Below are 26,347 nucleotides of genomic sequence, written 5' to 3'. Positions count from 1 at the left end.
CACCGTAAGATCCCTGATAACTATTTAAGATTGTGATATCAATATTTGGATGTGTCTGTGCTTAGACGTCATCACTGCAGACTGTTTTGGATTTTAAACATAAAAGTTGACAGGCCAAGCTACTGTCTGCCAGCTTTGTGTGATTTATTTTTCATTCAGAGGAACTACCTGTGCTTTGACATATGGCTATCAGGCCGGTATTGTTGCAGTGTTTGCTTTTAAGTGAGAACAGGCAGGAAGGAGATCAGGAGTGCTACCATATCCCAGTAACCCTGGCTTCTTGAGTGGACCACAATACTGTGGGTTGGCCCACTGAACAGATTGCTGGGAGGCTAAGTATAGCATGCATACACGTAAATCAGCTGAGAGCATTGGCCCCCCTGTGTGACAATGGAGGCATTTCCCGCTGGGATGGATAGCAATCCCAATGAATACCCAGGTAACAGCCTTTTAAAAGCCATAATTGCTCAGCTTGAAATGGGAAACCTATGAACAATAACAGAACTACAATTTCCTGTAATGATGGAATTATGTCTTTCATAAGATGCTTTTATGCTTTTACAGTCAAACAAAAGGATGTGATAATCAATCTGTGTGGACTCCAGTTTGGTAGCGTCACATTTCTAACCCTGACACTTACACTGGCCTGAGAGAAGATGAGCTTTTTCTCTTTTTGTTTTTGTCTCGAAACAGTCAGAGACAGTCCATATCCTCGCACGCTTTTCTTGTGGCCTTACTTGTACCGAACACCGTAGTCCGTGCTGGTATAGTGTGTAACTTTGGCTGCATGATCACAGCATACCAGGCATGCCATCGTCCTTATTATACAAGCAGAGTCTGGACCCTGAGCTCATTGCTTACTGGTACTGATGATGAGGAGAGTGTGTGGAGCAGAGAAAGGAACGGTCAGTGAATGACAGAGCTAAAACCAGGCCTATCATGCTGTCACGCCAAGCAAAATCAGTCACAGTGGCCCCTTTCCAGGTCATGTTGGAGTCTCATCTAATCTGCGTATTTCAGAGTGAAGCTATTCTTTGAAGCGTTTTACACAGCAGGAACTCTTTTGTCTTACCGCACAGGACTCTGTTGAGTGAACTAGACTTCCTTCCTTCGCTGTGACCCCTCCACAGAAGCCCACTTGGTGCTGAGTGTCGTTATCAGATGTCGTCTCCAAGCGCGTCCTTCGTGCAAATCAAGTTCAATGACGTCCTCTTCTACGAGAACTGTGGCGGCGGCAGCTTCGGGAGTGTGTACCGAGCCAGGTGGATCTCCCAGGATAAAGAGGTGGCGGTGAAGAAACTGCTCAAGATTGAAAACGAGGTAGGAGTCATAATTGCCCGGCCTTTTCATATACTTTTTAATTGTCAGTATAATACTCTTTTTAATTGCTACCCCATATAGAGGGATGTGGTTACTTTGGTACCCATCACTCATGGTCATTATACACCCCCATTCTCAGAAATATGCAGGGAAAGAAACAGTATTGCCAAATGAAAGAATGTATTTGGCCCAATTACAGCAGAGACTGTTGCTGAGATCTCTTTGAAAGCTCAGGCTCATTGTCTTACAGACAAAAAAAGAACTATCTTTGAAATCTTGTCAGGGAAATTGTATTATATTTGGCCTGTGATAGGATGTTCAGAAAGCGATTCATGGTTTCTTTTTTTTTTAATTGTAAAAGATCACAGACATCCATTTAACTTCACTCAAGTGTTGGAAAGATGATTGTTCAATGAAAAGTATAATATAATCCTTTCACGTTGAACCAATTGTTCATTTAATTATAGTGTTTGGCTACAATTAAATACATTGGTTTTGTCAAGTTTCTGCTCATTGAAGCAATAGTTTCATCTTTCTGGATTTCCATTATATTTTTTTACAAACACTCATAGTCCCACAATACTGACTTTAGTGAAACTCAGACTTTTTCTTTAGCGCCACCAAGAGGTTGACATCTGTGTTTTTTGTGTTTCAACAACTGTTAAATCGATTGCTCTGTGATTTTTTGGTAAAAACATTCTTAAACTTCTTATTCAGCGCCTTCACCAGATCTAAATTCTACTTTGTCCAGTACTTTGGTTGATGACAAATACCTGCCGAAATACTGACAATCCCATCAGCCTCCTTTGTGTTTGGTTTACCAAACGCTAACACGCCAAAGTAAGACGGTGAATATAATGAACAAAAAGCTATGTTCTCCTATGTTTATTGTTTAGGCTGAAATCCTCAGCGTCCTCAGCCACCGTAACATCATCCAGTTTTATGGCGCGATCGTTGAGGCTCCCAACTATGGAATCGTCACAGGTGAGATTTTTTTAAAGCCTTCATGTTGACGTGTCAGGAAGCGTACAACATGTCTCAATGATAATCAGTGTTCACCAGAGCTGCCGGGCTACATCATGACCGGAAACGCAGCAGCAGAATCTGTTTGCATCAGTTGCAGTTTGCTCATCGCTGAATGGTGCGGAGGTTTCTATAGAAACATGAGTGAATGCCAGAGGGTTCGGGAAGTGCACACATTGATACAATAGTTGTGTGCCCCTTTTTTGTGTTTAGGTTATGGGCTGAGAAGAATAAACCTCATATACCAAGGGCCCCTCAATGCATTAACACACACTTTCACTTTCCTGCGGAGATGTCATTTAAGTTGTATTGTAATTTAAACCATGTCTTCTCAAAGTCAGAATCAGCTTTAATAAGAGTACATACAAGGTGTATGTGTTTGGACACTCAAATCTTTAAGGCTGAGTCTAACTCTAATTCTGTTTTTAATTCTTGTAGTTTCCTGCCATATAAACAGTGTGTACCCTCCTTGTCCTTTGTGTCTCTGACCCAACAATTAATTCATTTAATTTAATTGATCAGGTTTTATTCAGTGATTCATATCAAACTATTCTGTATAATTTTGCAGCTGAAATAGCACAGAATTCAAACAAAGAAAAATTCTAACAAATCTGTAAGTAACTAGCGTTCATTTGGTGAAATACGGTGAAATTAAATAGTCAAGATAGTCATTAAGTTGGGAGTGGTTTCCTATTCCCGTCATAAAACTGCACCTCCTTTCTCGAGAAGATAAAGCAAGGAGATGTTAGCTCTCCCTCTCTCTTCGACTCTGGACTTTGACTCTTGTCTTCAAAGCGGAAATGGCTTCTGAAAGACTACAAATTGATAACTTTGAATCCTGCGTGCCAGATCTGTCCCTCGTGGCCCTGCTGGTTCTTCTCTGGCCTTGTGTTACTGAACTGTCCACATTGGCAAACCCGTGACGTCTGATATGACTCTTGCTGTGAGAGATGAAGACACAAGGAAGAACGGTTACAAGCCGAACCTCAAGAACGAGGACGACCAGGTTCTAAAGATATCAGAGAAAGACAAATCGAGCTAAATCTAACTCTGCCCATTAAAACTAATATAAAGGTGCTTCATAATCTTCCCTGGTGTTCTCAAACTCTCTGCTGCTGAACGTTGCATAAATCCTTTGAACTTAATTCAATGTAAAATGTTAATCAATGGATTTTAATAATAAGTCAATGATAAGAGTTACAGACTCTACCTGGTCACATGTAATCCTTTTCATTTAGTTGTAGTCCTTCGTTATTGTACTGTACATCATATTCTTTAATTATTCTATTCATTTTGTTTATTTGTTTATTTTCTGTTTATTAGTCTAGTTATGCAGTCTAATAAATATTTAATTTCGAAAGAACTTCATCATTTGATTTGTGTGCATATAAAATCATAGGTCCCTGTACACATTGAGTAGAACTCTATAGCAACCCCGAAATTAAGATGCAATTGGTTAAAATCAAATGTTGAAGTTTTACCTATAATTGGGTGGTGTCCAAATTTGAATCTTCTGTTAAATTCTGTCAGTTAAACTAATGGTGGCTAATGGTGTAAGCTGGAAGCCATCATTATTTTGTAATCTATTAGTTTATAAGTCCTAATTGAATTAGTTATAATCGTTACATATTTTGATATTAATTTATTCTTATTTATTAAATCTGCTACCAGCAACCACGTTATGAGAGAATTTTTTATGTATAGACTAAAGTGCAAAGCGCACCATGCTGAAAACATTTTTACTGATGACAATTCATGTCCTTTTCTTGTGGAACGGAGAGAGTGGGAGAAAACGCTTCTGAAATCTTGCATTACAGAATTATGAAACCTCACCTTGCAGAATATGACTCTGTAACAACGTTAGGCAACTGCTGCCTCGAGAGAGTTTCCCATCTTACAATCACAAAGCTCCATAGCCTTCAGGAGAAGATTGTGATTATTGTGAGCAAAAAGTCTCTCATGTGAAATATTGCACTCAGTGTCTGCACTTGAGTTAAATGTTATGCAAACCATGCTTTCTATGTAATAACGGTGTGTGGTAGAACTGTATAAAAATAACATGAACAGAACCGAAAGACTCATGGCACCTCAACAGTCTCTATTTGGCAGCTGTGAAAGAGAGAGGTTTGCTTGTCAAGTAGCTTATTGGTGTCTCTATTTGTTAAAGCACAATCTAATTAACAGCAGAAACAGGAACGCGTGTTTATTGGCATCATGTCCATGTCCACATTCATCCGCTCTGTTATAAATGTCCTCTGTCTGTTGACATACAGCATCAGCTCGGGCAGTTTCCTGTTTCTGCAGACAATATCTACAAACTATTCGAGAAGCCTGTTTGTCTTATTGTCATTTAACAACCTCATAAACCTAGTTATTGTTTTGGGGTAAAGGCCCATTTACCTGTGAGATACACTACAAGGTTGTTGTTGTTGTACACAAAACTATGTTTATTCATCAAATGAAAGTTTCCAGCAGAGCCTCAGCGAGCCATATTATGGCAAGAATGTGGATGGGATGTGGATGAACGTATTAAAGTAAAGTGCAGAAGCAGACAAGCCTTCACCTGCACTCACAGGTGAAGTCAGGTGAGCGTAGTTATACATCTGCTGTCAGGCAGCTTTTGCCACAATGCATATGTGAAAATAAGCAATGCAAAATTCAGGCTCATAAAAAAGTATAATTGGTCTATTTTATGATTGCTGATTAATCTCCTGCCTTGGCGCCTATGTATGTTTACACTGGGTTGTAACACGAGTGGGTTATTATGCACAAACAGAAGTGTCCTGCTGTTTCATCTGGTATGATGTTGCTTGTTTATCTTTATTCAGGCAGTGCACCTCAGCAGGTCTTTGTCTACAGATATCTGTATGTCTTTCAAAGTTTTGTGACGGGAATTTAGCAAAAGGCTGTGGCTGGCAAAGCTCATAAGAAGTGCCACACTCGAGTTTAGGAAACAGAGCAGAATGTATCTTTATTTGTGTTTTAGAGAGTTGACAACATGTGGGATTCGAAGCGAGCATTGTGATGAATTGAGCTCATATATAGCGACAGGTCAGTGACAAACAATCTGTAAACACCACACAGTCAGCAGCTTCCAGGAGTCCTCTGGCGAAATTTCTATTGACAATGGTTTTTACATAATGCTCTCACATACTGCACTTATGTGTACGATTAAACACGTCCACATTTATCCACAGAGTATGCGAGCGGTGGATCGTTGTACGACTACCTGTCCAGTGACGAGAGTGAGGAAATGGACATGGGGCAGATCATGACCTGGTCTGCAGAGATCGCCAGAGGTAAATGTGACAATTATTGTAATTATTGTGATAATTAGATTATTTGATGATATTAGTAAATGATAAATGTGTTTATTAATCAATTAATTGAAAACCTTTATTTTTGCAGGTGCAAGTTATTGAGGGCCAGCGCTTGCCAGTTGACATGGGTTTTACAAACTAACAATAGGTTGTCGGTGATGATAACACGACTACGATTACTACAAAATGTTGGAGCTGCAACAATTAATTGATTAATCAGTTTGTTGATCAGTTTGTTGGGTTTACGATGTATCAGTTTGAATATTTTTGGAAGAAAAGAAGTAACAATTCTCTGACAGCTTCCTACAATGTGAATATTTATTGGTTTCTGTTCACCTGTGTGACAGTAAACAGAATATCTTTGAGTTGTGAACAAAACAAGAAATACAACCTGACAAGAGAGCAGTTAAAATAAAAAGTAAAACATAATTTCAGAACTGAAGGAGGCTGGTAGGACCTTTTTTCTATTTCAGAGAAAGCTGCAATGAAACTGTGATATGTGCAAATAAACTATGTCATCAATGCGGGAGAGATTAACATCTGGATTGATGGAGTTTCAGAGAGTCTTAAGCTACAACACCTGTTGCAGCTTAAGAATCTCTGAAAGTACAAATACAAAGAGAATGAAATGTACTGAAAGCCAAATACTAGCAACATGAACATATGCAGTTAAACTAACAGCATTTATGTTTTAAAACAAAATGAAATCAGAGAAAATAAATTACATAATGTTGGTTTTTAAAAGTGATTTGAAAGACAAGGCAGGGTTTGTAGTCCTATTAAAGTCAGATTCTGTAAGGATCACAAAATTGCATAATATATGACACCAAGACCTAAAACAGATCATTAAACAGCAGCACTATGCTGATTTATCTCATTAAAACCTAGCTGAAATCTGAAAAGAAAATTGTCAGCAGGTTAAAACAGACAATTGGTTTGAAGCTGTCAAGAAAAAATACTTTTTGTTGACTAATATCCTCCTTTGTTCCAGTCATGATTTATGTGCACACTGATAACCAATGTTTGTGTGCTTAAGTGTGTGCTGGCACCATGGGTGTACTTTTACACGCCAATATAAATATAAATATAAAGTCCATTAGTCTTGATTTTCCTCCAAAGTCATTGCTACTCTACACATACAGTATCTTAAACAGAATGAAACAAGCATGATTTTCTCCTGTGATTGATGAAAAGCCACCAGAGTTAGAACGCTTCCAGTGACCTGCCTCTACCTTATTTCCACTTTAGGAATGCACTATTTACATTCAGAGGCCCCTGTTAAGGTGATCCACAGAGACCTGAAGTCCAGGAACGGTAAAGGATTTGATTTCTAGAATATGTTTGTGTCCAAAGCAATATTGAACTGAATACATAATTGTATTGCCTTTTTCCTCTCTTTTGCAGTCGTTGTGTCAGCAGACAAGGTTCTCAAGGTGGGTTTCCATTATGACTCTGTTGAGTTTTATCTCAGAGACCTCTCGCTGCACAATAAGAATCCTCTAATGAAATACAGTCTGCATATCAGCATTAAATAACAGTTTGTTATTTAACTCCAGTATGTGGACACAAGAGGGCAGTGACTAACTTAGCATTTACAGAACCAGCATTGCTGGTGTGCTTCACTGTAGTTTGGTAGAACAAAGACTAAATAAAACTCATGAAGGAGAGGTAGTATATTATGGAAAACTATTCAGTAACGCCAAACATTTTTTAAGCCTCTTTTGTATCTGATTTATGATCAGACGATAGCATTGTGGGCCAAAATGCAGTGGTGAGAACAGAATTTGTGTCACTAATAAACACTTTGTAGCATTTACTGACACTAGCATCACTAACAGATGCACACTTAAAGATTATTACAGACACAGATAATCTTAATTTAGTTTCTTGTCACTTCAGATCTGTGATTTTGGGGCATCCAAGTTCCTGACCCACACAACACACATGTCCTTGGTGGGCACGTTTCCCTGGATGGCTCCAGAGGTGATCCAGAGCCTGCCTGTGTCTGAGACGTGTGACGCGTTCTCATACGGTGTGGTGAGTGACCAACATTAAGTAAGCATTTAATTACGATGACAACTTCCTCATAACATTGCACCTTGAACTTTGACCCTCTTGCGCATTTATCCACTGCACAGAGACTTGTGGGTCAGAATAGTCGGAACAGCATGCTGGCTTGCATACTGCAAAATGCAACCAGATAAAGTGCAATATCCTGGTGTTTTTGGTCTACAACATCATACATACTTTTTATTGAGGACATAATAAATAGTTTTCCTCCATATTTAATCAAACGGTAGTACACATTTGCCCATGTTCTGTGCACAAAAGTGTTACCACTTGGTTTCAGCTTCAGAGTTTTGTTTATTCTGGTGCCTTGAGTCGGCAAAAAGTTACTTCCTGCTTCTTAATACAACGTTTTCTTTGAATTAAGTTGGTTTGACTCAGGACTCTACTTCTTTAAATCATAATTTAATGTCAGTTTTCCTTCAAGTTATTTTGACCATTCTAGCCTCCTAGAAATCGTATTTGTCGTTCTTCTTCCTGAAACTCTTGTGAATTTTCTCCCTAAAGACCTTTGGACGTAGTTTCAAAATGTCTCTATCATGCAAAATAAATCTCAGATACAAAATAAAATAAAAAAAGAGGTTTCCTCAGATATACACGAGGCAGAATTTTATGAGCTAAACAGTCAATGTTTATGATTGCAATGAGTGTGTTCTGTGTCAGAGGTAAAGCAAAAATAATTACAGATTTACAGTAAGTATGCAGTCTTCCCGCTCTGACACACTTTTGATGTGCTGATTTCTATAGCAAAATACATACATGTAATGAGAGGCAGCTGGCAACTGCAGAAATGAAGAAATGTAGGATACAGTAGAGCCCTTGGGTGTTTGAAAAATGGCTCTCCACCTTTTCATGATCTCCTTTTTTAAAGATGTCAACTCAGGTTGAATACCTGACACTGCTGAATACCACCTGAGACGCATGAAGATCAAGGGAGTGCTGTTATTGCACTTCAGAAGTCATGGCAGTCTTTAGTCGGTGTTGGAAATCTAAGAATCATTTGTTTGTCTATTTTGTATGTTGCAGTTGGTCTCCAACAGAGAAAAGTGTTTTAAATGTTTATTTATATATAAATACACAACAGGACTAGATAAAAGCTACTCATTTGCTCGATAATATTTATTATTTATGCAATATTGATGTATTCATACATAATTCGTTCTGTGAAACCTGGTGAGGCAGAACAGAAGATTCATAGATGTGTGTACATTCACAGAGCATACACATACATCTATGCGTATAATATGACTGTGTCGAAACTGTGTTGGTTTCCTGACCTTGGTTCTTGACTTCTGTGACAGGTGCTTTGGGAAATGCTCACTCGTGAGATACCCTTCAAAGGTCTGGAAGGTTTACAAGTGGCCTGGCTCGTGGTGGAGAAAAATGAGGTATGCGATAACGTGTATGTACCGTATCCAGTATTGATCCTCAAACCCTGGGAATCATTATCGTCAAGCCGCTGCAGCGTTTGAAGCCACTGCTCACAGATGGCTACTTTAGCTTAGCGTTAACTCTCAGCAGGAAAGTGAATGAGTCCAACAATTACTGCACATCAGCCCTTCAGCTCATCCCACACTTGACTGTGTGTGTTTCAGAGGCTAACCATCCCGAGTGGCTGTCCTGACAGCTTTGCTGAGCTCATGAGAAACTGCTGGGCAGCAGAACCTAAAGTGAGTGATCCGCTAAGTTACATTAGCATGCAAATTGACAACATATGTGTGCGTTCGGTTGAATCATACGAAGCAAATGTTTGTATGTTGATTCAGGAAAGGCCAATGTTCAAGCAGATCCTCTCTACTTTGGAGTCCATGTCTAATGACAGCCAACTTCCTCAACAGTGCAACTCTTTCCTTCACAACAAGGCTGAATGGAGGTAATGTGATCAGCCATTCTCCCAGGCCCAGTAAATGTATTTATAACTCTCTTTTTCACCAATATACTGCCTCAGCCTAAGGAAATGTGCAACTGTTTTCAAAGAGTGATGTGGAAATGTAGCTGATGGGGGCCGTGAAATACAAAAAAGGACTTGAGATCGTGCATATAGATCTTTAATAATTACACTGATAGCTACATAAAGGCATGAAAACCTCCACAGAATCATCCATCTGGATATACTTCCTCTCTTTACCCATAAGGCCCTAAAAATAATCACCATCTTTTTCAAGTAGAAGTGTTTAATTGGGTTGTATGAGCAGCTGGAGGTTTGGTGATGTTCAGCACAGCCTGAGTCTCAGCTGTTACTTTATTCTCTGTCTGCCTCTCTGCGGGGCTTGTCTGTGCTCAGAGGTTTTTCCTCAGAAGTTGTGCTGGTGGCATCATGTCCAGGCAGCCATCTGCAGGTGCAGCAGGTTGGAGTGAAACTTGCTGCTGAAAAACAGAAACTGAGAAAGACACAGAAAGATGCATTTATTGTAGCTCAAGAGATTTGATACTATGAGCTTCGCTGGCTTGTGGGTCATCAGAGCTGGAGGTAGCTTCACCAGATAGGGCAGCAAGATGTTATGTTGGCCATATTTTTGTATGTACGATATAACAAGATTAAGAGTCTACTGCCTGATAGCAGCACTGTGAGGCTGTACTTATGCACACAGCGGTGCTTTGAGCTAAATACTATCAGCATGCTAATATGTTCATGATAATAAAACATGCTGATGTTCAGCATCCAAGTTCAGCCTGTAAGCATTATTTAACTGCTCTTATAGTCAAGGAAAACACCTTTCGATTAAAAGGGAGAGTCCCTACTTTCACCTGCCACTCTTTGTTTCAGGTCAGATCCACTTTGCTGCCTTATATTGTATTATACATCATATTGCATTGTTTGTACAGACAAACATTAAATGTTGAACACAGAGAGTGTAATGGTCAGAAGCAGCTGATTTAATTCAACAATTGCTATGTTTTATGACATCTAAAATTAGAACTTTAATTTTGTGTCATATTAGTTAAGTAAAGTGCAACTAAACAGTCATTGCTGTCTGGACTGGACATTCTGCAGCGTACAGGGCGAAGTGAAATGCCAGGAAAGTGGTAGGCAAGAACAAATCATTTGGGAAGTTGAGCGAGAGCGGAAATTGTTTGAAGTGGGAAGCGTTGGGGTGGAGGAGCTGGAGGACTGGGAGGAGTAAGGATGGGCTTTCCTGTTACATTTGTTTATGAACAGAGTGAGAGTGTGAGAACCACGTTTTTGTTGGGCTGGAGCTCAGCGTGGATTTCCATGACACACTGTGCAGCCCCACCTGCTGGGCAAGACAAACTTCCCCCACATGAGACCTTGTCCCATCTTTGGCATTCAACACTTTAGACACAGATTAATCACATTCTGACTACAGGGCATCACTGGTGGTTTTTTTTTATTTTTATTTTCTTACAGTTTTACTTTATTCTGTTTTAGTATGTGCCACTGATTATTGCCATGGTACTGGTATTCATTTATGTGTTTTTCACACTTTGTTGTTTAAAGGATAAGGCTGGTGATATTTAATATGTTCTTTTTGTCAACAAATCCAATAAAAGTACCAACTTTTAAGTTAAGAGCTCCTTAACCCACCACACTGTTACTGTGAGTCACTCATTAAATGCAACTGCCTACAATGTGCCTATATAACTTAATTTCAAATTTGAGTGGAAATCCTTCCAAAGGATTGCAAAGATGCCAAATATATACATTTTTTCATATACAATAGAATAATGCATCAATAAAAACATGAAGCTTTACACATATAATTTGTCACTTAACCTCAAGGCTAATTAATTATGTATAATTACCTGAAGTTTTAGGGGTTGAGAGTTGTCAATGAGCCACAGCATTGCACTGGATTATTAGCCAAAGCATTGCACTGGATTACACATTCCTTCATTTCAATGAAGAGAAGCACTGTAGTTTACAATCCCACATGTAACATAGCTTGCTGATCAAAAAATCTCTATGGCGTCAATTCTTTATTAATCCACAGCTAAAAATAGTCAATAACAAATTCACTATTTAGTCCTGACAAAAAACAACAACATAAAATCATGCCAGTCTTTAACATTTGTTTTATTCCAATATTCAATGTGGAGATATTTGGTGAAGTGTTGACATTGTTCTGTTACTGTTCACTGCAGGTGTGAGATTGAAGCTACGCTTGAGAGACTTAAGAAGCTGGAGAGAGATCTCAGTACCAAAGAGCAGGAGCTGAAGGAGCGAGAACGCCGCCTAAAGATGTGGGAGCACAAACTCATTGAACAGTCCAACAGCCCGGTGAGTTCCTCATTATGTCCTCTCCACCTTGGTCCACCGGCACCCGCAGGACAGCCGCCACCAGCTGTCAAGTGGCCACAGCAGCAGCACCTCACGTTGACACTGCTGTTCACACGCTAGTTTCCTCAATCACATTGTGATAGCGACAGAATCCCTCTGATTTTCCTCTGGGGTGACATGAAAATGGGAAAGCAGTGAAATGAGGTACATCATGGGCAGTGTGTATTATTAGCAGTACTTCATTTATGTAAAGTGTAGTGCATGGTTGCCCGACAAGTGCATTTGCATCATGATGCACAGAGTGAATGCTGCATTTCTTACCAGAATTGCTATTGAATTGTGAGCGTTGCAGAACTGCAGTGCTGTTTGTTTCCCTGCATTGTAGGATTTGCATGCAAAAGATAAAACAGATTGCGTTGCGTTTTTTTCTTGTTTGCACTTTGTGTTTCTGTCAACAAAACGTGGTTGCTCTCTCAAAATCGTGTGTGACAGAATGCAATAGCCGTGTCCACAATAGATAACTTGAACACCTTTGGATCACTGACATCTCTTCCTGTGTTTCCTATCTTTTCCTGTCCGCCCCTTTTTCGGTTGTTCCGCTAACTTTCTTTTACCATCTCGTTTTCATCTTGGGTCGGGGTTACGATTGTCCACTTTTCTTGTTTACACTTTTGTTGTGTTTTGAAAACTGATTACTTCTTCTTTTTTTTCTTTTCTATCCTCTCTTCTTTTCTTTCACCCCTGTGTCCCTCCTTTCTCTACCCGTGTCGGCCTCTCAGCTCCTCTTGCCTGTGGCTAAAAAGATAAGCGCCAAGTCGTTCTATCAGTCTAAGACGGAGGAATCAAACAGTTCACAGATGTCATGTCAGATCACAACCTCCGGTAACGAGGAGGTGAATCTGCAATCCATGATGAAGGGCTTTGACGACATGTTTTCCTTGGACTTTGGCCGACCTATCCTGCATTCTGGCATGCAAGTCAACATGCAGGCCAGGCAGAACTCCTCCGTGTCGAGCTGTGTCAGAGAAGGACACAAAATCAACATGACTCTGGGAAGGGGATGCTTCACTCGGTCTGACGACAGTGAATGAAGCTCCGACGCTTTGCGTTTCCACAGCTGCATCTGACAAATACTGTAATCTCACCTGATGCATTATTGGTTTTGTGGGAGCAATATTTCATAATGATTTACCTGTGAAGTCATGATCATTTTGATAATTTCAATAATTGTGATAAAAGCCAGAAAACATATATCGGCTGAATATTTCTTTTGCTTTGTTGAAGTTGTATTCAGAAATCAATCAATGTAGCACAGAAATATATGGCAGAATATATTTGGAGCCCTCCACCTATGTATAATATGGATGTAATGTGCCGTATGTCTAATGCACAGGATGTATAGTGCCATGCTGTGAAGAAAAAGCCACATGAGCCAGTTGCTTAGAGCGGCCCAGGCTTTTATGATGAAGTGACATTTTGCTGACATTAAGATTGGCCAATTTGTTCTGGATGTGTTGGAGTGCAGTTGTTGAGATGCAGTCTCTTACCAGGATGAGAAAGTACATGTTTTTTCCTCCGTCTGACCCGGGTTCAAAACAGCAGGAGAAGGACGTGGCTGCACGTGTCAACTTCAGTGCTCATTTCACATTTTACTTTTCAAGACAGGCTTCTTGTTTAGGCCTTACAAGATTTACAAACATACGGAAATCAGTGATTATAAATAACACACTTTCTGTGCTAAAAGACCTGAATTCAGAAGTCACAGATTTGCCCAAACGTAGATTTAATAGAATAATTTCCTTCCGTAGATACATTTTACATACAGAATCACACTATACGGTATAACTGAATATTTGCCTCAATACCTGCACTTTAGAGTAGAGGCAATCGTATTAGCATTAGTGTTCAAGTAGGTATTAGGCTTCATCCGGGGGAAGGACATGCTTCCTTGAGCATAGCACATTAAATTGTCCCATTCACTTGTTATCATCAGTCAGTCTCGTGAGGATGTAATCCTCTGCATTCCTGTGTTGTTGCTTGTTAGCATCCTGCCCTGAGCTCATATTCAAGCATCGCTCTTCCTCTTCTGCCTTCAAGCCCTACAGACACTAGACTAGACATCACAATTAACACAGACTCTCACCAACGTTTACATTTCCCTGTGTGAAAACCAGACATTTCAGAAATATTCAGCCTCCACACTTGTTAGTAATCTCCTCGAGCTTTCACTAAAATCATACAACCAGCAGCTTCTTGATGTGACTTTTTTCCTGCATTCTTCACTGTTCTGTCAATAAATGAGTTTCTTTCAACTCTCTGCTGATCTGTTTCATGAGAATGATGTTGTATTACTTCTATTATGATCAAACCCTTTATGATAGGAGACAGAACAGAGCGTGACTGATACCATTTTTAATAAGATTGTAAAATATATTGCTTCACTGGGCATCCATGTTGAGCTGTTTCTTGTGATATTAACTTCATGCCACTTTGTAACTCCCAGTGTTCATGGTCTGGTTGCTCATCATCCTCTTAGTCCACATGGGGGCAGAATTGTGTGAACTAAACCAAAGTCTTTTTTCCCCCCGCCAGCAGATTCAACACTCATGTCATAAACACAAAAACTGTGCTCCTCATTTTAAATTTGAAAAAGTGCTTAGAGAAAGAATCATGGCAGCACATTTGTGAAACACAATATGCTGCTTGAAAAATGATGTTAAGTCACTCCAATGAGACTTTGGCAGCGGCAGAGTGTTTCTGAATCTGTTTACTTCCGAACCGCAGCACTGGAGGAGGCGGAAAACGCTGCAGTGCTGAGTGTCTTTATGAGGCGGCGGGCTGCACTGAAATGTATGGCAGCGACTGTCTATTGAGACCGGCATTCAGCTCATAATCTGAACTGTTATCAGATGTCGTGGGAAGAAGACAGTGAATGGGGGATTACTCATTCATTTAGTCATCTTTCCTCCAATTTCCCATTGCATTATTTCTGTCATTACACACCATCTCATGATCACAATGATGAAATCTTTATTTTGGCTGGCAAGTTTCTGCCTGATTACATTTAATGAGCAATAAATGATTTATCATTCAAACAGATCACGTTAGATCAGTCAGATGGACATTTCGGTTTGATATAGACCATTAGAGGCAAGTCGTCTTCATCCCACAGCACAATAACCGGAAAAGTAATGGCTTCAGAGACATGGAAAACACGGCTATTTTCCATTTTAATAACATTTACTTAAGTCTGGTGATTTTTATTTCAAATCTGTCTGTCATGAATACACATGTTATACTGTCTGCATCAGTCCATATTCTATTGCTGTGACGTCTGTTTGTCTTTTGTTTTCATGCAGTTGCTGCCCCACTTTGACATCTATACATGGACAGAAGAGCATGTGGTCAGTATTATTGCATTTACCTCCCAGCAAACATATTACATATAACTTTCGATTTCCACAAACCATTGCTATTAAAAATATTGTATTACCATTTTATTCTTTCAGTATTTCTGGATGCAGCAAATATTTGGCGCAGGTTTGTACATGTAGTTTATCTTTAGTCCAACTTTGGCATCTTCAGACTCTTTATTTGTAATCTGTTGTTTAAAATCTGGGCGTGTCCTTTTCTATCTCAGAGGAGGGTATATTTGGCATGCAGTTGTATGCTGACCTGTTTAAAGAAAATCACATCACTGGAAAGAGGTTGCTGTTGCTCACAGAAAACGACATGAAGGACATGGGGGTCAAGTCCAAAGGTCACGCCATGCACCTTAAGGCAAGGCACAGTTAACCATTAATCACACCTGTCTTATTTCTTTTAATTTATTCGTCATTTACAGGATGAGATTTATGATTATTTATATTGGAATTACAGTGAATCTCACTTTTTGTCTTTGGCAGGCGGAAATTGAAAAGCTAACCAACGATTACCTCGGTTTGGTCCACTTCCCGCCTCTGTTGAAGGTATGAATGTCTCTTCTTTTTCTTTAGGAAGAGTTTTTTTGTGGTTGTCTTTATATGTAGTAGATAAACTACTCTTTTTTTTTACCCAGGATGAGCTGGGAAAGGAGGTTGAGATGAGTAAACTTATAAATCTGGAGCTGGTGTTTGGGTACCACTGGAAACCAGCAACAGGGAAATCTGTAAGTTTATAGTTAGGCACATACACACACTCACTCACTCACACACACACACACACACACACACACACACACAACACACACACACACACACACACACACACACACACACACACACACACACACACACACTGACTCCACCAACATGTTCCTTTGTAAAAAAGATGTACAGAACATTGTGTTTGCCGTGACTGAATCAGCTTCCTCGTACTGAGGCTGTTTGTTCTGAGGATTCATGGTGATGGCTGTTTTACTGACCATTGAAGGCATCACTAGACATGCATAAAACCAGACGAATAAACATTTAATTCTCAGCCATGTACCACATCCACCTCGACTAGCTCACAGCCCTTTGTTAGGGTCTCAAACTGTGGAGAAAGGATGGCTCTTCACTTGCTGTTTGAATTTAATCAAAAATAGCCCATTTACCAGAAGTCATTTTCTTTTTAAAAGGCAAACGTTATTTAATCTTTCAGCTGTTCATTGTCCCATCATAAATAGTCCTCTTTCAGTGTGTTCGGCAGGGCTGAAACGAGCCTGCTAATTGCCTCCCATTTCTTCTGACATGTGGTGGTTTAGTGGGTAGAAAACACAGCAGGGAGAAGGAAACAGGAGGCTGAGAAAATGAGAGCTAATTATTTTCCCCTGCCTGGTGTCAGGTTCCGTGTCAGCCTTGTTTTTACAAACTGGAAGGATTTTTGCACTAAATAAAACAAACCCGCACTGCATTTTTTTTCTTCGCCCCTCTTTGCTGGCGATGTCATGGAAGCAGCTGCACTTCTCAAAGACAAAATGAGGGCCTGCGATTGTGCGGCCACCATCTGACAGCCACTGAGGGTCCCCTACTAATGAGGATATCACCGTGCAGCCAAGTGAAAGGTGCTGAATTATGTATGAGTTGTCATTAGACGCACTCGGGTCCTAGGCATCATTACCAGACATTGTTTCTGCTGGAGTGATTAGACTCGCATGGACCTGGAAGCCCCGGTGCGACCGTCCAGTGCCGACAACAGGCCAGCACGATGCCACTGGTGTGTTTCTGAGCCAGAGGCTTGCTGAAGCTTCCCCTTTGAGCCGTTTCCAGCCCCTGGGGACGATGCAGGAGAGGGCGAAGGCTCCTCAGACGAGTGTGTTAGTGCCACTCCTCTGATGTCTTTCTCTGTGATCACAACACAATGGATTGGCCTGTGCCATGAACCCTGTGTGGTTAAGCGGTGACCTGTGGCTTCGTGGTCGGCTTTAGGGGATCGGCAGAATCATTACTGCTTCGTCAGCATTCAGTATGCAGGAGTAGAGGTCTGGGGAATTGTTCAGATTTGTGCCTCCTAGTGAGGATTTGATGTGTGCCGCCTGCAGCAAGTCATGAGGAAAAACCGTCACCCTTATCACTTAAAATCGACCCAATTCTGCTCCAAGAAATTAATCCTGGAGCCCACCAAGAATAATAACATTTAGTGTTTGACAGGCAATTTACAATGTCTACATACAAATATCTGCGACTGACGTCATTTACTTCTCTTATAGTATTTTATAAAATGTGACAATTTTCACTACACTGTTAAGGCATTGGTATTAATTTTGACTAAGATCATTCTCTAAATAGGGTGATTCAAAATCATACATTACATCGTATCATTAGGTACAATTTCCCGTTTTTTAATACATGCGATTTCTGTTCTTCCCCACGGTAAGTGGCTCTTTGGCCACTACCATCAAACTACCTCTAGGTTGTGCTGTTGGTTCATATACAAGAGTTATCAAGTTCTTCATACAGAATAGTGCAAATAGAAACTTTTCCATACAATCAGGTGTTGTTTCTGAGTGCACCAGACCAGATGGACATTATCTCACCATTATCGTTTTTTTTAATCAAATGTTATGGCTCTAGTACAGTAACAGTGATATTAGTGTTACAAAAAAAAACGTTTTATATGTTGAATCTATATGTTTTTCTTTCAAGGACTGCAAATGGAAGATGTACCTGGAACTTGATGGAGATGACATTGCAGTAACCTACATCAAAGATGTCATCTTTAATGTCAACCGACAAGATGTAGAAATCCTGCGGATGACTAAGGTGTCGTCAAACACACATTTGCTGAACTTGTTACAAATGACTTTACACTAATGTATTAATCAATGCTAAATGCTTTCTTTGTTTCTGACTTAACTGGTTGCAATTTACCTCTAAGATTCTTGTATTGTCAGGGAGTGAGTCAGATTTTTTCACTAACTAAAATCATTGCAACGCAGCCACCTTTTGTGATGGACAAATGGATTGTTGGAATACAACAGAACCAAACGATCGACTACACCGTCAACTATGAGGTGAGAGGCACTTAACAAAACAAAGCAAATGCACTGTCAGCCATTTGAAAAATATGAGTTTGAAAATGCAGCAAATGCAATCACAGAACCCAGAGCATCAAGTATACATATGTTGACACTAAACATATGATATTATATGCAGCATTCTCCTTCTATTTTGACTTCAGAATGACGTCAAGTCACCAAAGTCGACCAGACACAGCTGTCAGGTGACGTGGAGTCACATTGGGAGACAAGACGAGATCAAGACTGTGGAGCTGGTCATCGAAACAACACCAGCTAAGATCAACTCGAGCCCTATGGAGAAGTCTTACTCTGGTAATTGTTTGATTCATTACTGTATTGAACTAAAGAGTGCCAAAGCAACAGTTTTCACTGCTGAACGAATACAAAGTTTTAAATTTCCTCCTTTGAAGATATCACAAATATATATCAATGCATATCTTGTTCCCCTGTTTAGATATTGATACCATATGGATGTACAACGTAAGGCAGAGGCAGTTGAAGACTCAGAAGTCCCTGCAGGCGGCCGCTGCTCAGACTGCCTTCACTAGCTCTGACGCTCGCACTCTGCCACAGTTCCTGTCTGCACATGAAAGCCAGGGGTTTTCTTATGCTGCAGCTGTGCGTCGCTCTCCAAACCGCGCCCATGCATCTAGTTGGATTGACTCTCGCAGCTCCTCGCCAACTACCAGCCTGTCAACCAAACTCTCCTCGCTCTATCTTGGGTCAAAGGGCAGCAGCCCTTCCAGCACTACGTCAGAGAGCGCCTCAGAGAGGGAACGAGAGCGCCCACTCAGCGCAGGAGCAGTGCACGACCACCGCAGGAACCGCTACTTTGGCAACACATTAACTGTGGAAAGGGAGCAGGGTAGGGGGTATGCATGGGCCAATTCTAGAGGTAACTATGTTCATAATAAAACCAGCAAAACCTTGCGACAGCCAGGGAGGCCACGGTCTAACAGTTACAGTGTCACGCCACAGAACCGCCCCTCTTCGATACCAGGTATATTGTCTGTGAAAGAAAGCCCTAGTGAGGCAAAAGAGGGGACCAAAGCCAGCGATGGAGGGTGGATCAAGGTGGAGCGACAGAAAAGATTACCACGTCAGGACAATAAACAAGTCAGAGGTCGACAGAGGAGAGGGGGAAGGGGAGGGCGTGGTGCTGGTGAAAGAACTTAATGTGGGCGACACATGAAGTGACAGCTTCCTGACATGTAATGCTCTGAAAAGGTTTTATATGAATTATGTCTGATTACATGTTGAAAATAAATTGCTTATTGTATAAGAATCACACTGACACATATGATTGGGTGTATATATGTATGAACATAAGCTTTTATTGTAAAAAAAAAAAGAAAAAAAAAAAAAGAATGGCTCCTTTCATATTATCAATGCTGTTTTACTATTTTTTAAATGGACAATTCAGTTCTTGTTTTTCATTTTCTTCCTTACATTAAAAAGCAGATGGCAACAACCAGTTGCATGGAAGCATGACAGTTTTTAAAATAATTATTTATTATAAGTAAGTAAATAAACTTTTATGACACCTTTACCCAAGAGAAAATGTTCATTTGTCCAAATCCATACTTTTTTGTCTCTTTTGTGTTTTTATTTGGTGCAGAAATATAACTTGGTTTTTCGATTCCATTGCTTGACAATGGTCACATCCAATAATATAAGATACGCCTTTATTGATAACCAATGGGAAAATTTGGTTGTTGCAGCAGCACAAAGACAGAAAAAAATCCAGATCAATAAAGAAAGAAAATAATAATAAGAGGTTTATAAAGTAAGAAGACAAAAATAGAAATAAGAGCATTAAAGACATAATTACAAGGCAAATGCAACAATGGTGGGATATGATTAGTAACAACACAGTCAGCAGTGTATATAAACACCAGACTAAAACATAATAGGATTAAATGATGAGACTTGGTGTTTGTCTGTTTTAAATATAATAAATATATAGTACAGTATATAATATACTAAAAGTATATTAATTAACATATGTATGATAATATATACATATTATAAAGTAAAGGGCAAATTTCATAAATTCAGATGTGCAAAGTTCTGTTAGGTCTGGTGCACTTCCCAGTCTTGTTATGTTCATGCTTCAATCATTCATATCACTTCCTGCTGTTTATGTCACCCACTTTTTGTCTTATCTCAGTTCTGTTGCCAGTCAGTGCTATCTTTTATTATTAGCCCCTTTTACTCAGCTTTATTAAATTGAATTCCCATATCTCCCTGTTTCCTTTGACAATATGTAGGTATACTATAAACTCCTTTAGTTCCTTTATAAACCATAACCCTCATTAAGCGGAACTAAAATATTCCTATTTCATTAAGTCTCATCAACGTTTCATATACTTCATTGTTCTGCCTAACGTGACTTGTGTCTTCTGCAGGTTAATTTTGGCCTTTTTAGTAGTTGCAGAGTTGGATGGAGCTCAACATTTTACCCGCCTTGCATGCAAATTCTAAAATAAAAAAATTCCCGCCACAGCAAAGCACCCGGAAGAGCCCCCGAAACGCCTCAGAAATTAATACGTTAGTGACGTTTAATCGACCCCCAAAAATATCGTAACATTTTTTTAAAATCTTGATTAAGGATATCATTAATAAATTTGACCTCCCGTGTTTTCCATAAAGGCTGTAACTCAGTAAAGTATGAAACTACATGTTATGCTTCTTTCAGGATCTTCCGGTGGCGCGGGAAACGAACAGCGTGATCCTGCTGCAGCTGCAGGATCCGCATTGTTCGCCTCAGCTGCTGCACGGTTTACTTCTGGGTCTCGGTTTATGTACCACTAGTATTGAAAGAAAAATGCCAGCCACCCGCTCCAAGGTAAGAAAAGCTTAATTTAGTTCATTTGATCCACTACTAGCAATACTACTTTATTACGTTCTTGATAATTAAACATCCCGTTATGACTACTTTGTAAGAGTTAACTTGGGCTGCCATTTTAGGGGCCAGATAAGTTTAGATAAGACGTTAAGTTAACTTGTAAAATGTTAGTTTATTAATCTACAACGACTAAAATCCACCTCAACTTTATTGAAATGTACATGAGCCAGTTAATATTAATATCTTACATTTGACCAGGTTTAAACAGGGGTGTATTCTTTCTGTAAAACGGTGCTAAACTTTGACCTGAAACAAAGTGTTGAAGAAAAAAAATATATATAAGGAACTGGATGCGTTTTTTAAAAAAACAAACAAAAAACATTAAGATATATCCAGCTTCTATGACAGAAACGTTTCAATTAATTAGGGGTTGGACAAAACGAGTAGTTTAAACATGTGGCTTTGTTCAGAGGTCAAAGTCGCTTGGGCTCAAATGCTTAGCTGCCATGTTGACGATTAAGTTTACTGAACTGTAAAGACACAGAAGCCTCCCTGTTTCCTAATGTTACTTGTTGACGATGTCCAGACTCTGGCAGCCCGGCCTCCACCGACCAGGATGAGTTTGAGGAGCTTCCGCAGCGTCCCTCTGGTCAACATGGAGTCTTCCTCCTCTGATGATAGTTGTGATAGCTTTGGCTCTGATGGAGGCTTTGCAAACACGGTAACAGCAATATATCTAACTCTTCCTACTGTTAATGAAATGCTGGTGAATGTGTGGGGTCTTTGCAACACCATCTGCAACAAAGTATTGCGTCTGTGTTTAGAGGAGCAGCTTCAAACCGATGAGAAGGACGCCAGAGAAACCGAAGATGTTCAAGGCTTCATTGGAGGACGACGCGTGCAGCGCGTTTGAGAAGAGCGGGATCAACAGCCAGATGAAAGCCATGGTACGTTTTCTAAAACGGCAACACATTTTAGAACTTCCTCAGACGAAAGTTTCACCCTCATCATGAATTGTATGTTCTTTCAGAAAGTAGACTCTGAACCTCTGAGCCGTGGCCGCAGGGCCACCGTCCTGAAGGTGGCCATGACATTCCCCACCAAGAAGACGGGCAAGAAGAGGCCTGCATCTGAACCACTCCCTCAAAACGAAGTACAGGACTCCGACTCTGAGGGAGAGGAGAACTTCATGAGCAAGAGAGCCATGAATATTAAGGAGAACAAAGAAATGGTATTTGCACCATTTATTTCACATTAATTACTTCCAGCATCTGATATTATGAACTGACATTTGACCTGAACAGCCTCCGTTTTTACTCTTTTATTCATGTTTTATGTATTTTTTTTCATTTTAGCTGGCAAAGCTCATGGCAGAGCTAAACAAAGTACCCGGAATCTTCCCAGGACGGATGGCAATGTCTGGGTCTACTACGGTAATTTGACCTGACAATAAATATTTAACTGACATGGTAGATTATTAGTGCTCTACATCAATAGGTTGCGTTGAATCATTTTCAGCCTCGCCAGGCGCCTCGGCGGTCAATGGGAACCCCAGGAGCTCGTTGGAGAAACAGCGAGCGTTTGTCTCGTCCCCACACACGGTCCCGCACTCAGGTGGACGGACCCCCCAGCCCAACTCCAGAGGAAGAGCCCGAGGACGACTTCAGCCTGGTGCGCCAAAGCCGCTACTTTGAGGAAGTTGCTGAGCCGGTAAGTCTCATCACAAACCTGTCTGTGTGTGTCTCGCCACCTTCCGTTGTGCATTGCATCCAATTCTCTTCATGAACAGTACAGGCATGAACTGCATTTATTTCACCCACAGGTCCGTCGCCGCTCCTTCAATGGTGCAAAGGCAATCCCTCATGTTGTGCGGCCTGTGGATGACGTCACTGAGGCCGAGCTGCAGAGCATTTGCAACAACGTGCGGGAGAAGGTCTACAACCGCTCCACTGTAGGTCCCACAGTCACTGCGACGCTGGAAAGATCTGAGCGGCTGCATTTGCTCTTTGCCTGACTGTTTTTATAATGTTTTATTTTAGGGATCCACTTGCCACCAATGCCGCCAGAAAACAATCGACACCAAAACCAGCTGCCGCAATCCAGAGTGTGTGGGGGTAAGGGGTCAGTTCTGCGGCCCCTGTCTTCGTAACCGCTACGGAGAGGAGGTCCGTGACGCTCTGCTGAATCCGGTGAGTACCTGAACGTGCTGGATTGTGTTCACATGTGATCGTGGGTGTGTTGTGCGGGTCTGACTGACTTCTTAATCGTTGTTCATGCTAGGAGTGGCAGTGCCCGCCATGCAGAGGGATCTGCAACTGCAGCTTCTGTCGGGCCAGAGATGGTCGCTGTGCCACAGGAGTGTTGGTATACCTGGCAAAATATCACGGGTTCGACAATGTGCACGCCTACCTGAAAAGGTGACTGGAGCCTTTGTAAAATTTGAAGTGCGGTCATTTCGACCTGTCTGTCTGTTTTTAACACAGAGACTTATTTTGTGTTTACGGCAGCTTGAAGAAGAAACTGGAAGAGACAGGCGAGTGAAGTGTGGAGGGAGGAGCGGGTCCTGGAGCTGACTGACATGCTCTGGAATCATTTGTACCAATTCAAATATTCATGGTGTTTTAAGCATCATAACGCAATGCTAATTGTGTTCCATGTTCATGAAATTTTATCTGACATCCTGCAGAGGGCCATGCAGCCAGTTCTCTCCTGCCTATAGGTTGCTTTGTTTTCCTTTTCCTGCCTGATTTTAAACAGCTCAGACGAGTTGATCGTAAACTAAGGTGGACCAAATCTTATTTTAGGAAGATGTCTCATACTTGATTGTTGTCCAAACATTCCTATGGATCTTAAATGTTTTAAGACAAATGATGTATATATTTCCATAGCATGAACTCGTAGATGAATCATCCTACTGGCTGCAGAAACATACAGGCTTTGTTAGATGATCTACTACATTGTTTTAAATGTACAGATGTTACACTGCCCACTTGGACATGTCTTCTTTTCTTTCTCTTCGTTGCAAGTGTATCCTTGTGTTTTTACAAGTTTTGTAAATCTGCTGAAAGTCATGTAAAAAAAAAAATGTTTGCTTTAGTTGAGATGTTCTGCAGAAAAGGGGCCAATGATCTGCATGCCACTGAGGTGGTGCAGGTGGAAAGGGCATAGACTCTGGGGTCCACTGCTTCTCACTTTTAAGCCGAGAAGAACTGTGTGATATACTACAGCGCCTGGTTAAATATCCTTCATTAGATAACTGTCACTAATGGTGTGGAAACAATTAGCACACTCTAATGGGAATCTCATACCTGTAAATCATTTTATCCTGTTAAAGCACATTCTCGCTCTGCTCCAGTCTCTTTGGCTCATTTTCTACCTTACACTGTTAAGTGGGAATCGTTGAAGGTGCCACTGAAGTGGCAATAGAGTTATGGCCTGCATTTTCTGTTCAGAAGTGCGATACTCTATGCTGAATGACATGGAATTAACCTTTGTGTCGCTCATCTTTGAAATGTACTTCATTTGACCTGCACCAGGACACTGATTATATGATACTGTTTCAAAAATAATCAACGTCTGAGATTACTTCTTCAGTGTAATAGCAGGTGGAGGTTATCCTTCTGCTGCTTGTTTATCAGCTCTGTACTCTCAACAGGAAGAGTGATGCTCAACTGTTGATGGGAATATTTGTTACGCTGATGCTTCCTCTGTGCTCAATGGGTTAACTGTACATTTTCATTAAAGTGTTAATCACTGCAGAATCATGTCATCCGTTTTCTTTGACTTGACTATCACTTTATCCAGAACAGTGGCAGCGGTAATTACTGTTATTGAAACATGTAGGAGAACATGATGATGGAAGATCTTAAGGCACGAGAAGGCTGGACATTTAGTAACGTTAACACTGCTGTTAGCAGCCGAAGACGGCCAGTGTTTAACGTAAGTTTGCATTCCTGAAGAGGGGGCAAAAAATCCTGGCTGCACAAGCTTTAACGGGTCAGTAGTTGGGAACAAGTGAAGGTTTGCATCTAGTCGACAACACTATTAGTGCAAAGTCATCTCTTATTTTTATATCAATACAATTGTTTCAGCATTGAAAGATGGACACTTTGGGCTATGTCAACAAAGCAAGAAAACAGCTCGACCAACAGCATGCACAAAGCTTTCTTACTTCTCTGCTCAGGCCGACATCACTCCACTACGTTAAATGTGAAATATAGCTTCTTTAAGAGACACAGAAGTTCCAAGTTTCCATTACGTTGTTCAGTAGAAAATGTCACTGCAACACGAACAATGAGTGGGCGAACTTTATGCTCTTATGCTCTTGTTGTGGTCTTGGTCTCACATATTGACTTTACCATCTTAGATAATCAGTAGACAAATATGTGAAGGGAACCTCACACCCTCAACATAACTCACTAACCAGGCTTTGAAGCAGTGTTCATGAATACATTGGTCCGCATTCATGGTCAAGCACTATGTTGATTTTTATACACACAAGAGCCTTAACATGGGATCTTATAACGGCTCATCTCTTACTGTAGGTTTCTTTCAGCTCTATATGTGGCCCTCTCATTATACTGTTTGGGTCAGCAGTCTTACAGCATTTTTTGTGTGAAATTATTTGGGTTTTGTACCATGAGTAAGGCAAAGGTTAGCTAAGTAATGCTACTTTACCCAATATGTGTGTGTGTTACCTCCTGTGTGTTACCTATACATTAAAGTCACAGAGATAAGCATCCTATTTTGTTCTGGAAGGAAAAAAATACACTTTTTTCTTCCTGAGAGTGTGACCACATCTCATGTGTGAATAATAAACATGTAGCTGGAGACAGCAGCCTGTTAGCTTAACGTACAGATGGGAAGCAAAAGAATGAATAAGAAAAACAGCTAGCTTGCTAATTACTTTTGAAATGTTTGACATATAACATGTTACTTAGGGAGTTTTAGAGGAAATTGTAGGTGGAATTCTTATGATTATTAAAAAAGGATATTACCAGGCTAGCAGTTTGCAGTCGTTATGCTCAGCATAATACACGCGTAAATCTTCT

The 26,347-nt window shown here is 40.5% G+C and overlaps 2 protein-coding genes across 3 annotated transcripts; both read left to right on the top strand.

Annotated features, from left to right (window-relative positions):
• The first annotated feature begins 1,161 nt into the window (after window positions 1-1,161).
• map3k20a (mitogen-activated protein kinase kinase kinase 20a) lies at window positions 1,162-19,994 on the top strand. 2 transcript variants are annotated; one of them, XM_068571978.1, is made up of 19 exons: window positions 1,162-1,320; window positions 2,217-2,304; window positions 5,541-5,642; window positions 6,912-6,977; window positions 7,068-7,096; window positions 7,563-7,700; window positions 9,032-9,118; window positions 9,326-9,400; window positions 9,497-9,603; window positions 11,835-11,970; window positions 15,330-15,374; window positions 15,480-15,510; window positions 15,611-15,750; window positions 15,876-15,938; window positions 16,028-16,117; window positions 18,075-18,191; window positions 18,368-18,442; window positions 18,610-18,760; window positions 18,903-19,994. In XM_068571978.1, exons 1-19 carry the CDS (start codon window positions 1,162-1,164, stop codon window positions 19,622-19,624), a joined length of 2,421 nt encoding a protein of 806 aa, XP_068428079.1. In that variant the 3' UTR covers window positions 19,625-19,994. The 2 variants fall into 2 exon arrangements, with proteins under 2 accessions (XP_068428079.1, XP_068428080.1); XM_068571979.1 differs by lacking the exons at window positions 15,330-15,374; window positions 15,480-15,510; window positions 15,611-15,750; ... (4 more) ...; window positions 18,610-18,760; window positions 18,903-19,994 and adding an exon at window positions 12,750-14,252.
• A 1,173-nt stretch (window positions 19,995-21,167) lies between these two features.
• Window positions 21,168-25,057, top strand: cdca7a (cell division cycle associated 7a). The gene is made up of 10 exons (XM_068572599.1): window positions 21,168-21,296; window positions 21,883-22,017; window positions 22,121-22,243; window positions 22,327-22,527; window positions 22,652-22,729; window positions 22,815-23,006; window positions 23,119-23,247; window positions 23,336-23,485; window positions 23,577-23,713; window positions 23,804-25,057. The coding sequence occupies exons 1-10, from the start codon at window positions 21,276-21,278 to the stop codon at window positions 23,835-23,837; spliced, it is 1,200 nt and encodes a 399-aa protein (XP_068428700.1). The 5' UTR covers window positions 21,168-21,275; the 3' UTR covers window positions 23,838-25,057.
• Window positions 25,058-26,347: the final 1,290 nt, after the last annotated feature.

Source organism: Clinocottus analis, unplaced genomic scaffold (assembly GCF_023055335.1).
Source record: "Clinocottus analis isolate CAN_PGR_092001 unplaced genomic scaffold, fCliAna1.0.p SCAF_12, whole genome shotgun sequence".
NCBI lineage: Eukaryota > Metazoa > Chordata > Actinopteri > Perciformes > Cottidae > Clinocottus > Clinocottus analis.
Note: the sequence above shows the minus strand (reverse complement) of the source record. Positions and strands in the feature narration are given on the sequence as shown.